The 12605-nt window shown below is 37.6% G+C and overlaps 1 protein-coding gene across 1 annotated transcript in view; it reads right to left on the reverse strand.

The window, feature by feature from the left end:
• Window positions 1–3045: 3045 nt before the first annotated feature.
• Window positions 3046–12605, reverse strand: part of prkd1 (protein kinase D1) — a 73287-nt gene continuing 63727 nt past the window's right edge. The window contains exons 20-21 of the mRNA XM_004554658.3: window positions 7141–7226; window positions 3046–4943 (exon numbers count right to left, since the gene is read on the reverse strand). Coding sequence (XP_004554715.1) covers window positions 4713–4943; window positions 7141–7226 — 317 coding nt within the window. The 3' untranslated portion in view covers window positions 3046–4712. The remainder of the gene's footprint in view (window positions 4944–7140; window positions 7227–12605) is intronic.

The following is a 12605-nucleotide window of genomic DNA, read 5'->3' on the forward strand; positions in this document are numbered from 1 at the left end:
AAATGCCTTTCCGAAGTGACTGAATGGCAAGATTGAGTATTTAAACCCAGGAAGAGTGGTTGATGTAAAAACATCAAGTTAAGGTAATTTTCTTTACTTGCTGGTGTGAATATTAATAAGCTGGATAAATGCAAACTTGTCCTAATTTTATGGAGTATTTATTTAGTATGGGATCAAGAGAACAGCAGCATTTTTAACTAACAAATATCCAGATGTTTTGGCTGGATGACATTCTGCTGTTTCAGCTAAATAAGTTATTGCCAGATGACCCAGAGCGACCTGCACTGATGAAGATGATAAGGATCTTCATGGATCTGAGGAAGTGCTTCAAAAAGTAGAAGGAAACAATTATGCTAGTGCACAAAGGTAGCTTTTTGATTCCTTTGGCTTGACTTTCTACTAGGAAGAACTGAAATGGGAAGTGGAGGTGGCTAGGAGAGGAGATACGAGGATTGAGGTTGAACTGGGTGCCTGAGTTAAGCAAACTGGTGACAAAACTGCTTTAATGACTGTGGGGGGTCCATTGAGAGAAATTTTGAATGAGAAGTAAAACACACTGGTACTTCAAAAAGGTCGTCGTATGAACAGGATCTCTGACACATTGTCAACAAAATCTTGTCCTACACAATATCTTTCGCACCTGATTCAAAGTATGCTCCACACGTCTTATCCTCTGCTAGTAATTTAGTTAACAAACAGAGATAGGAAATGGAATCTTGACACAGGGACTGGCTTGTCTTTTGTCCAAAAGATGGTATAAGCCTTTAATCCTCAGTCTTAAAAAAGTTTCTACATAGAAGTATTTTTGGATAAATTGGTATTTGCTAAGTATTAACATACAGCATATTACCAGGAATGCATCAGCTCCAGTCTCTCAACTGTATAGAAAGAAGACATGAAACCTGCTGATTAAAGCTTTATTCAAATTCCAAAATTTTAAATATTAAATATTTTCATATGTTTACTAGTAAGCAAGGCAGAGGTGGACAGTCAAGACCATAAACAGGGAGATGAAAACTAGTTTGTGTGTTATTTTATATGAATGTTTCAAAAAGATTCAGAAGGTTAACTAAATGTTGAGCTAAAGATGGAGCATTTCCTGAAAAGCTTAGGTGAAAACATGGCCTTGATGTTGTCCCTTACAAAATCAAAAGAGCATGTATTTGGGTCCTAGATTGTGCTGAGACACTAACATTTATACTGTTTACAGAAGGCAAAACATAGCATTCAAGTGAACTTCCTGTCAAACGAAACCAGACACATCACCTTTTATCTCATCTCATAGGAAAAGAAAGAAAACCACAGCAATGCAAATGTATCAAAGTAATCATATATTCCCATTTGGATTAGATATTTGTGGCTCCACTGTTAAAAAAAAATACTGACACATTAAAACATTTATCTTGTTGTTTTTGGTATGTCACTGGCAGTGTGTTTTTAGCAACTGAGGATTTTCATTCCAAAATGCTACATATCCATTTTTGGAAAACATGGGGAAAGTAAAAACGTCTCAAATCATAGTAAATTACTTTTCACTGAGCAGTCACTTTATCTGTAAATGACTTAATGACAGTACCTTGGATATCTCTTTTTGGAATGAAACCCGAACTCGTGACTTTTCATTGCTACAAAGGAAAATTAGGAATTATGTTTCAGTTGTGAAGATCAACTGTCCTTCTACTTTGTGTTTATCAGACAGAAGACAAACGTTACCTTAAATAATTTTACATGACGAGCAAAAGAAACGACTTTTGTCAAGGTTGAAGAAAAATGCTGTTTCCTTTTTTAAAATCAAGTTTAGAACTTTTTTTTATAATGAATAATGTATATACATTTTTAAAGAATTGTAAGGATTTAATCTACACAACATCCAGAGTGAATACTCTTTACTTTAATCTGACGATATGAGTGTAAACACTTGGTAAGTTTTGATGGTGAATGAGCTCTGTGTTTTGTTTTGAATTTGTTGTGAAGGAAGCCATGGCTTATTTCCACATCTGCAAAATCTTGTGCAAGCTGCAGGAAACTCGTGAATATGTGACAAGCCCTAAATAGCAAGTTTCATGTTTGTACAGTATAAATTAAATATTAGTTTATGATCGCCTTCTGACACACTTTCTGATGTGTCATTTTCAGTGATTTACTATGATTTATGGTGAAAAAAATGTAGTGGTTCCTAACAATTCACATTCATCTTTTTATTTTCTAAGTATAACTCATATACGCTACTGTGCAAATTTCCTGAGCCACCCCTCATTTCTTTATATATTGCTTCCAAGGACCCAAACTTGATTGTAATTGGTCTTTTGTATTTCTCCAGGATTTCTGAAGGCCTTTTTCTTTGGACAATGGCTGCTTGTTCACTCATTTTCAGTCCAGTCCAGATCATTTTCTGGAGAATATTCTTTTGTTTGATGAGCCATTTAACAATGACCCACGAATCACAGAAAAGGCATAGACCGTAACACATGAACCGGTGTTGTATCTTCACATTAAAGACAACTTAGTACAGAACCAATTTTACACTTTATCCTTAGCACTTTGTTGTCATTTTCCCTACGTCATTAGTTTGTTCTATGAAAATGGCAAAGATCGCACAGGCTTGCAGGCATAAAACAGTACTTGTGCACCAACGAGGCGATTCGGAAAGAAAAATTCACAGAAAACTTGGCAAATCTTGGCATACAGTGTTCAGTGTTCCCTTAACCCTCCTGCCATCCTTTAAAAAACTCACACCCATCACCCTAGGGACCATTCTCAGCCACGCCATAAAAAGACCATATATCCATATTTTATTCCACTTTAAATTAGCCAACCTTGTAAAACTACTTCTCCCTGAAATATTCATGTAAAGTTTTAATTATATTTTCGTTGTTTTAACCCTTCAAATCCCAGTGTTATTACATGAGCGCCCTGTGTTATAAGCCCCAAAAACCAAAAAACGAAACTAAATATTTCCACAAAAAACCAGTTGAAGTAATATGTGATTGTCATTATAAGTAGGCCTTTAGATGGACCAAAGATTGGCACCAACATACATTTTGACCTGCCATTATTTTTTTTGCATTTTTTTTGCAATTTAAAAATTAAAACTTCAAGGCCCTGAGTCTTCATTGACATCCAAGAAAAGAAGAAAAAATAAAATCATATGATGATAATTTGGGGTTGAAAAATAGCGTTTGTAATGGAAGTCAATGGGCAGAAAATGGTCCCCAGGGTGATGGGTGTGGGGATTTCTGCTGCTCAGCCATTTTAGGCTGATTTAAGGAATTCACACTGGAATATTAACATTGACAGGTAAAAACTATCCTGTGGCAAGTTTGGTTATATTCCACTGAACACAGTGGAAATGGCAGCCATTTAACACATAGCAGTGGCACAAAAAGGTCCCAAGAAGGCAGGAAGGTTAAGAAATCGGAGGAAACAGGACATGTGGAGTACAAAAGAAGAAGTGGCAGACCTCAAAACTATCTACAGCAGATCATCAGTATATGAAATCATGTCATTAAGAAATAGGAAAAGATCAGTCAGTCAGATGATGGTTTTTGGGATCTTACCAAAATTTATGAAAATATGGTTGCATCAGATTTTGATGCACTATTATACTTGCCAGTGGCGTCATCATCCAGGACGACAATGATCCTAAACACATAGTCAGTATAGTAAAGCATACTTTGGTAGAAAAAGCCCCACCTGCCATGAATTGGCCTAGCCACAACCCAGACCTCAACATTACTGAAGCAGTGTGCGCACAGGTGTTTTCACCTTACATTCTGTTCCCATTCAACAGAATTCTGTTCTATAAATCACTGCACGGATCTGCCATTTCCCAAGCAAAACATAAAGAATTGAGAGATGTCTCAAGATTTCTGCCCAGTACTGTAATTTGTAGCTCTTCATGGAGAAATGACATTTTTGTTTCATAGCAACAAATTAAGGATGGAACGATTATGTTGTTTTAAATTTATTTTACTACATTTAATAAGGATAAAGATTACAAAGGGAAAAAAATTGCATGAAATAATGATCCAGTAATTACAACAGTGGATCATATGTGTCTCCACTGTATATTTCGTAATTATACTATCTTGCATGACGTTAACTTTTTTAAAGTCAAAATTAAGAAGTCATTTGAAAAATTCGCACCTCTTAATCAAAAATCAATATTGCCTTAACATAGGATTTTTGTTTTGGTATTCTGGGATAGGGTGAGTTTATCAAGGTGCTTATTCATCTACGAGATTTAAAAGGAGCAAATGTTGCATTTGTAAATTGCGAGAATAATTCTTTGAAATCAGGAAACAAAAGACTTGTAATTACATAAAAATAATTACAAGATCCTTACATATAACAATAATCTCAAATATATTTGAAAGTTCTGTGCCTTGTAAAGGTAATAAATAGTTTGAGCTTCACAACCCTATTGAAAAAAAAAACTATGGGATAAATAACACAAGGACCTTCTAATTAAATACAAAATTGTTAACTCCTAATTATGCAGTGACTCTAGCATTACAGATGTAATTCTAAGAGCCTTATCTTGCAAATACGAAACAACTACTTGTTAATTAGATTAATTAGAATAAGATTCGTTATGATTTATGGAAGTAAAGTAAGGATCTAATTTTTTGTAAGTTTTCATTTTGTGCTTTTTTCATTTTGTGATAGTCATTGTTTCTCATGTTGTTTGGAAAATAAGTCTTCTTACTTCCTCATAGTTCACTCACCCTCTCACTGAGGGTCTCCAGCTCTTCCTCCTTTTCCTTGTAACGCTTCATCCCCTGTCCAACTTCACCACAGGGGCTGTTGGTTAGGTGCATGGGGTAGTCTAGGCCGCTGAGCTGGGCGTGATGATGCCATCGCAGGTCATCACTCTCATGGGTGATATAGCGCTCGTTTATCCGAGACTCAAGGTTTCTTAGATCCAGCCACATCTGGTAGTCCTGGCGGAGAAAATGAACACACCCATAGCCTAAATAATTTAATAACACCATTATCTTGTCTTTTCTCTTTTACAAAAAACACAAATAGCAAACACTTTTGAAATCAGATAATGGGTGGCTGGTTGTATTTTCTCGTTGTCTGCGTTTGTCTGAAAACTTTGTGGTGAAAGTCTGAAAACCACAAACTTTGGTTGTGGTGACAAATACATAATATATAGATAATTGTGTTCCATTTACTTCTGATTAGTGTCATTCAAAATACTATCATTTATAAGTGTACAAAGCAAGTGTACTTTCAGTTGGGACAGTGGTTAGCACTTTTGCCTTGCAGCAAGGTTTTGGGTTCACATCCACCATCTAACCAGGGACTTCCTTTATAGAGCTTCCATGTTCTCCTAATGGTTGCCCAGGTTTGCTCCAGGTACTTCAGTTTCCTCAAACAGGCCATAGGCAGTTAGTAAGGTTAACTGTTTGTTCCAAAATGCCTGTATTTGGATTTGCATGTGAAAAGTTGTCTGTTTCTCTGTGTTAGCCCTGCAACAGCCTGGCGACCTGTTCAGGGTCCTGTGATCCTGTGATAGTTGAAAGAGAATGAAGGGATGGACATATTGTTATCTAGTGACCTCCTAAATCCCCTACTGAATTCCTTACAGAGTATTCAAATCTCTTTGCATGCCACCAGATATGTTAATACTGCAAAATTGTTTTATTAGGTCCATCATGGTTAATGGTCCAACTCATGATGTTGGACACATCCTGGACCTTGTTTTTGCTCCTGTCCTATCCTTAAACTCGCTCTTCATGTCTGTTCTACAACCAGTTTGTCTTCACAGAGGTAGATGCAAATTATCTTTAATTAGATTTGGGCAGCTAGATTTTCAACTCTGAATTGATTTAATAATCTGTGTACATTAGCCCTTGATAATGTAAAAATCCAAATTAGCTCATGCTGTAATTTCCTCCCCTTGGATGAGTGGTTATATTCATCATCACAGAACAGACTGCAGAAAAGCTGAACCAAATACAACCTTCTATGTGCACTAGCAGCACATAAAGGACCTACTAACCACATTCACTCAACTTGTAAAATATGCATAACATCCTACTTGTTTGGCTTGACTAACAATAATAAGTGCAATGCAAGCTTCCTCTTTAGCACTATCAACAGACTTTTTACGCCTGCTCTGTGCAGTTTTCCTACAACATCATCTGATGATTGTGGAAATTTCTTAATTGTTTTCCTGGCAAAAATCAGTGGAATCAGATCAAAGTTCAAGCCTGGAACCTGTCACTCTGTTTTAAAATAGTTTTTATCATACTTCTCCAATCTTCTCCAATCATCAGATCAGGATCTCCTAACTGTTCCACACTCTAAACCAGAGGTGACCACGCTTCTGAGGTTGTAGCACCTAAACTTTCGAACAGTTTAGGCACTACAACTTCACGCCTAAACTGGTCCATAACTACATGAACAGATTTTCTGGCTCAGTGGGGGAAGCAAAACTGGCTGTAAACACAAAAATTGTTTGTTTGTTTTTTTTACCTACACTATATTTTCTGATTATCATCAACATAAGATATAAATCTAACAGATAGCAAATAAAATGCAGCATTAGCATTATTGTGGAATTGTGCCTCTGGTTTTTATCCCATACCAAAGTGAAATGCATTGTGATTCAACAACTAGATGTTTAATTCTTATTCACTACATATCATTCAAAGAATGTGAGATTACATGTTCTCAACTCATTCAGTTAATTCAGTTTGGAACTTCATGTGTGTCAGAAGTCTAGTCGGGTTGCTATACCAGAATGAAATCCTTTTCACAATACAGCATTTCCTGATTACTGCAGAAGCTGTGACCTTAATGTGGCCCCACTTACTTTGCCTGCAGACAATAAAGTTTAGTTAAACAAGATGGATTAAGGTTGCTGATGTTAAGTAAACAAAAAGAAAAAAATTCCCAAAACTCCAAAATGTTTTTACATGCTACACATATGGGGTTAATGAAAGCTCTAAATCTTAACTGAAACAGTAATCATATAAAGTGAACCCTTTATATGATTTGGATGATGCTATATTAATCTGAAATGTATTATTGACTGATTCTTGATTGTTATGTTACAGATTTGTATTGAACTTGAAAAATGCTCCCAAATTGATTTTAATGGAGTTATTCAAATGACTGATTTCCTACCTGCAACCAGGGGTGGCTTAGTGTCTTGTCAACACTATATCTCTTTCTCATCTTCACTTGCAGCAAGTTGTTGATCAGGTCAATCGCTGCATGGAGGAATACAAGAATGTAAGAAAGAAAGAACATAGGGAACACAGGGGGAGAATGGAAGTGCAGAGTATTAGTAGGAGGAGAATTTGGGGTTGAGGCCCACCCATGGTCATGGGCCAGTCAGGGCTAATGAGCAAAGCTAACATGATGTTAACCTCTCTTTAGGGGTCAGTGGTCTGAACAGCTCTGGGACCCCAAGGCCCCTCAGGTCTACAGAGGCCTCCATCACTTGGTATTATGCACATGAATTGACTACCATATGAACCCACCCCCCCTACAAACCTAAGATCATCATTCCACAAACTGATGGACTCTCCTAGTTCTTCAAGTTTCTTTACCACATACATTCACCTCTCCTTAACTCCTCAGCAGCACTGGCTCTCTCCTGTTTCCCAGACCTGTCTCATGACCTCATAATTTGGATAATCCAAACCAAAGGCCAAAGAATAACAATGTTAGTTTACAGTCATTCTAAACAGTTATTGAACTGCAGTGTTTAGTCTCACAAGAAACCTGATTTAAAGACATACAACTGTGAATAAATAATGAGAAATAGTTTATTGTTATTACTTGACCAGATCGACATCCCAGGGACACCTTTTATACCCTATCCATACCCTATTTTGAAATGTAGTTGTTTCCTTACTTTTAAGCCAAATCCACCTAAAGTATAGATTTCAGAAAATTCTGTCATGTAGATATAGAATATTTGATTCCTGTGTTGACAAGGGGTTCAGAGAAGAGTGGAGAGGGCAGTGGGGAAGAGAAGGGCATGGATGTGTGAATTTCTTGGTGACATTTGGAAAAACATCTATAAAGTTCTCAGTCATCCAGGTTATGGTTATATCTAAGGAGGTTGGAAAGAAAGCAACTGGACTTTTTTCCACAAAACTTAAAGAAGTCAGAAGGGCCCCAAAACAAACAAAGCAAAACAAAAACAAATCCTATTAAAGAGATCAAAAGTTTTGAAACTAAGATTAACCAGAATTATATAAAGAGAAAGGTATGGAAAAGAAAAGGAACTTCTCATGCCGTCAAGCAGATCATCTGTCAAACATGGTGGAGCCAATGCTATGTCATGGTCATGTATAACTGCCATTGGAACTAGGTCATTAGTATTTGTTAATCCTGATAAAAGTAGCAGAATGACTTCTGAAGTGTTAAGGCCGATACTCTGCTGACAGACCTGGTAGAGCATTTCAAAAGAGCAACAACATTTGTTGATATCTATGGACTCTAGACTTCAATCAGTCACTGACTGCAAAGGCTTTTCATCACAGTATTAAAAACAATTCTCATGTTTAAAGCTATCTTAGATTGTCATTTTGAGCCCTATAAAATAGCTAAAATGAAAATAACTATAATCCCTGAAATAATATCTGCAACATTTTGTTAAATGCCTTAAATTAAATATTTAAAAGCTGCACTCTATGGTGATGTGCAGAGAATAACAAAATCTGTGTCAAATATTTATGGTCCTAAATAAACCTAAATATGAAGTAGTGCAATCCCAGTGAAAGAGAGGATATGAACTGTATATAACTGTAAATGATAAATTATACAACATATATCTCTCATGTAGTGTGATATGCATATGTAGGAATTAAACATTTTTTTAAAACAAATGAATGAATTGTAAAATGCAAACAATTTAAATAATTGTCAATAATTAAATCAACTTTAATTAATATTTTCCCTATTGTTGCCTCTCCAAGGAATCCTTTATCGCTTTTATTTGGATCAAAGGAAGTGAACTAGGTTCACAATAGATTATGCCTTCTAACTGGGTAGATACATATACCTGAAGTTTACCAGACTTTGTGCTATATTGTAATTCTCAAGTGTTCCCTTAACTTTTTTGAGCAGTGTACAAAATATCCTTGCACTAATGTGTGAACACAGTGCTCTGTCTTTGGTCTTTCTTTTCCGTTTATCACAAATAGACCTGCTACTAGAGAGCTCGGTCTTTTCTCTTTGCAATTTACGATTTAGAAATGATGATTGCATCATCATTAAAAGCTGCAGATATTAAAAAAGTTATTAGTGTATACTTCTGTTAATTTTGGCTGCTTCTTTATATCAATTATATTTTATAAATGTACTAGTATAATATCATCTGAAGCCCCAGCATGCTTTAAAAACAACTTGTATTATTTGGGATGTGCAAGAAGGTTGGCTAATGCAATCTTATTGAGTCTCAGGTAATGGCAGTTAAAGAGTAGCACCTTCATCAATGAATGGGTAACAAGTGTCCCCTTCATTAAGGTGCAGAATTGTAGTCAGAGTTTCATGACTGCACCACCAGCTACAAAAAAGAAGCATACAAAGTTTTTGCCCCATAAAGGGCTCAATGGCAATACCTTAGAGGGTACCACTAAGGTAATGCTGGTATATAATGGCACAGTGATGTGCCATTATACCTTTAAAGGTAAAACAAAATACTTTTTTCCTGGGGGAGGAAGACTACCTCTGCATGACCATAAATGTGGTAGACTTTCAAAACTTTATTTCATCTCCATTTAAAAACTTGAATTGTGTATGCTTGTAGGCAAAAGGGTCTTATTTAAAACTGATCTTTGCAAACGCACATTTCTTGGCGCACTTAGAGTTTATTCCCTGACATTTAATCCTCCTGTGGCCAACAGAAATGGCTTGTATTTATTTTGAAGCACAGCTCAAGTCATTCTGGCAGCATGAGGAGGTGGAGGGAAGGTTAAGAGCACTTCGGGGATCCGGTTTAGGAGTGAGTGAGTCAGGCGATTTTAAATCTGTCTCGTAGTCAACAGGACAATTCCAGCCAACACACACGGCAGACACATTTAGAGACAATGACGGCAACAACATGAGTCATACAGCAGCAGAGAATGGCTTGAACTGATTTCAAGGAAATGTTGGAGTTATTATACTGCAACATAAAACATAATTACCTCTGCTTGTATGCTGTCATACATGGTGTCATACAGAAAGATGAAACAAGCAATTCATCTTTGATCACACATTCAACATTTCAGTCAGTCTCGCAGACATGAATCTGCCTGTTTAATATATTCTAATTTAAAAATCCAGACATAGAAATAAACAGGTATTGGTCTCTAAATTTTGAAGCTTTGGTATTAATGCTTTGGCTGCTGTTTTGTTAGTTTTAGTGTCAGAAGCAGTGTTGGGAAGGTTACTTTTAAAATGTATTCCATTACAGAATACAGAATACATGCCCTAAAATGTATTCTGTAACGTATTCCGTTACGTTACTCAATGAGAGTAACATATTCTGAATACTTTGGATTACTTAACATACTATCTTACATTTTACAACTACGTGAATGTACTATTGCTGTGATTTATTACTATTACTGAAGGTCCGCGGCTCCGAACCGTAGTAAAGGGACCTCTGACTAATATGGGTTCCGTGTCGGGCTCGTAGCCGAAAAATAGCTTTACTTTGTTGTCTGGGTCAACTCTGCTTGCGAGAGACAGAGAGAGGTGTTGAAAGGCTGCTCCAACGGAACTTATTGTTTCGGAGGAAAACACGAACAAAGCGTACAGTCGAGTCTTAATAGCTTACTTACAACTGGGCTCGTCAGGCACTCTTCTTGGCTGCAGTGGTTATTATTATATTTACATGCTTCTAGCTCCCGTTTTTGCTCAATGACAACTCGTACCTTTCGACTCTCCTTTTTCTCCCACCTCGCGCTCACAGACACATAACGAGTATGGCAGTCCATTCTCCCTGCAGCACGGACTACACTGCCTATGATGCTACATTCTGCATTCTGCCTATTAGCTTAGCACAACAACAACAACAAAAAGGCGCTCTCTCACCCAGGAAACACGCAGAGCGAAAGCGTCACCCTGTAACCATGGCAACCGCAACGCTGCCGCCTGGAACTACAGAACGTAGCTGTCAAACAAAACCGAAACAGTCCTGACCCACCACAATATGAAACAGGAAAGTACCGCAGTGTAATCCATTTATTTCAACAAAGTAACTGTATTCTGAATACCACCTTTTTAAACGGTAACTGTAACGGAATACAGTTACTCATATTTTGTATTTTAAATACGTAACGGCGGTACATGTATTCCGTTACTCCCCAACACTGGTCAAAAGTGACTATGGTCGTGTCCAAATTCATGGGCTGCATCCTCCTGAGGCCGCATTTGTAGACCGATTACGTCACAGCGACGCGCCGAAGGCTGTCCAAATTCGTAGACTCCTCCGAATGCAGCCGACAAATGCGTCCACCTTTTCCCCAAATTTGAAGGATGGGTCGGGTGTGTCCTTCGTGGCCCACCATATCCCAGAATTCATAGCGCGGCCCAGCCAAACTCCAGTTTCCAACAATGGCGGCCGCTACTAAGTTTTAAAATTACTCATACTAATCTTTCTGGGTCACAAAATAAACTTTTAACATTTTTTTAGGCGAGAAAGTAGCTGTGTAAACATCAAATATCTGCTCGGTTTATCAAGATATCGCATATTTGCAAAAGTGCTTCGACGTTTTCGGAGACGTCTGCTACCCACCAGCTCGATAGCTAACCGGGAGCTCGAGGGTCACTGATGCGGCCGAGAACGGCACAACTCCCGGCACATCATTTTCAGATCACCGCGGACTTTCGCTACTCGGGTTAAGTCACTTAGAAAACCTAAAAATGTTATTGTTGGGCTTTTTTCAGTGTTTTGTTTGTTCGTGAGTAAATCGGTTTGGCTGAGATTAAAGTTATTAGATTAGATAAAATAAAACTTTATTAATCCCCCGGGTGGGTCCCTCCTTGGTTTTTACACAGCTGACTAAACGTCAAATAGAAAACTGATTAAACAGAAGTATGAGACGGTCGAGAATTTACGCCAGTGTCCTGTTATATTTTAGATAGCAAGGAGCAGACAGCTGAGTTTATTAAACTCCACCGAGACAGCGGTGACACTAATCAGAAGGCTAGACCATCCAATTTCCCCAGCCGTTTACTTCCGGCCTACCCGACCTTCTGACGACCCGGCCCACGTAGACCGCGAAGGCTGGGTCCTCAGCCCATGAATTTGGACACGACCTATATTTGGATAAGATTCCAGAGTGCCATGTCATAAGCTAAGGCTAGCAAGCTCTGTTAGCAACTAGTGTCCATAACATACAAGCTAATGACAGGCTAATAAAATACCAAAACTAGAGCACTGATTTCTTTGACAGTCTGAACCTTGCAACTATTTTTCTCAGATAATTCCAGTAAAAATGCTTTAGAAGAAACTGACACCAGCAATGTTCAGCTCATCTTTGAAACCAGGGAAGCTATCCTCTGCTGGCTGAAAGAATAGGCTTCTTTATTAGTGATGCATGCATTAACCTAGCTTGTTGCGCCCCTCTGCAGCCCCTAATCTCTTT

The sequence above is a fragment of the Maylandia zebra genome, linkage group LG19 (genome assembly GCF_041146795.1).
Source record: "Maylandia zebra isolate NMK-2024a linkage group LG19, Mzebra_GT3a, whole genome shotgun sequence".
In the NCBI taxonomy this organism is placed as follows: domain Eukaryota; kingdom Metazoa; phylum Chordata; class Actinopteri; order Cichliformes; family Cichlidae; genus Maylandia; species Maylandia zebra.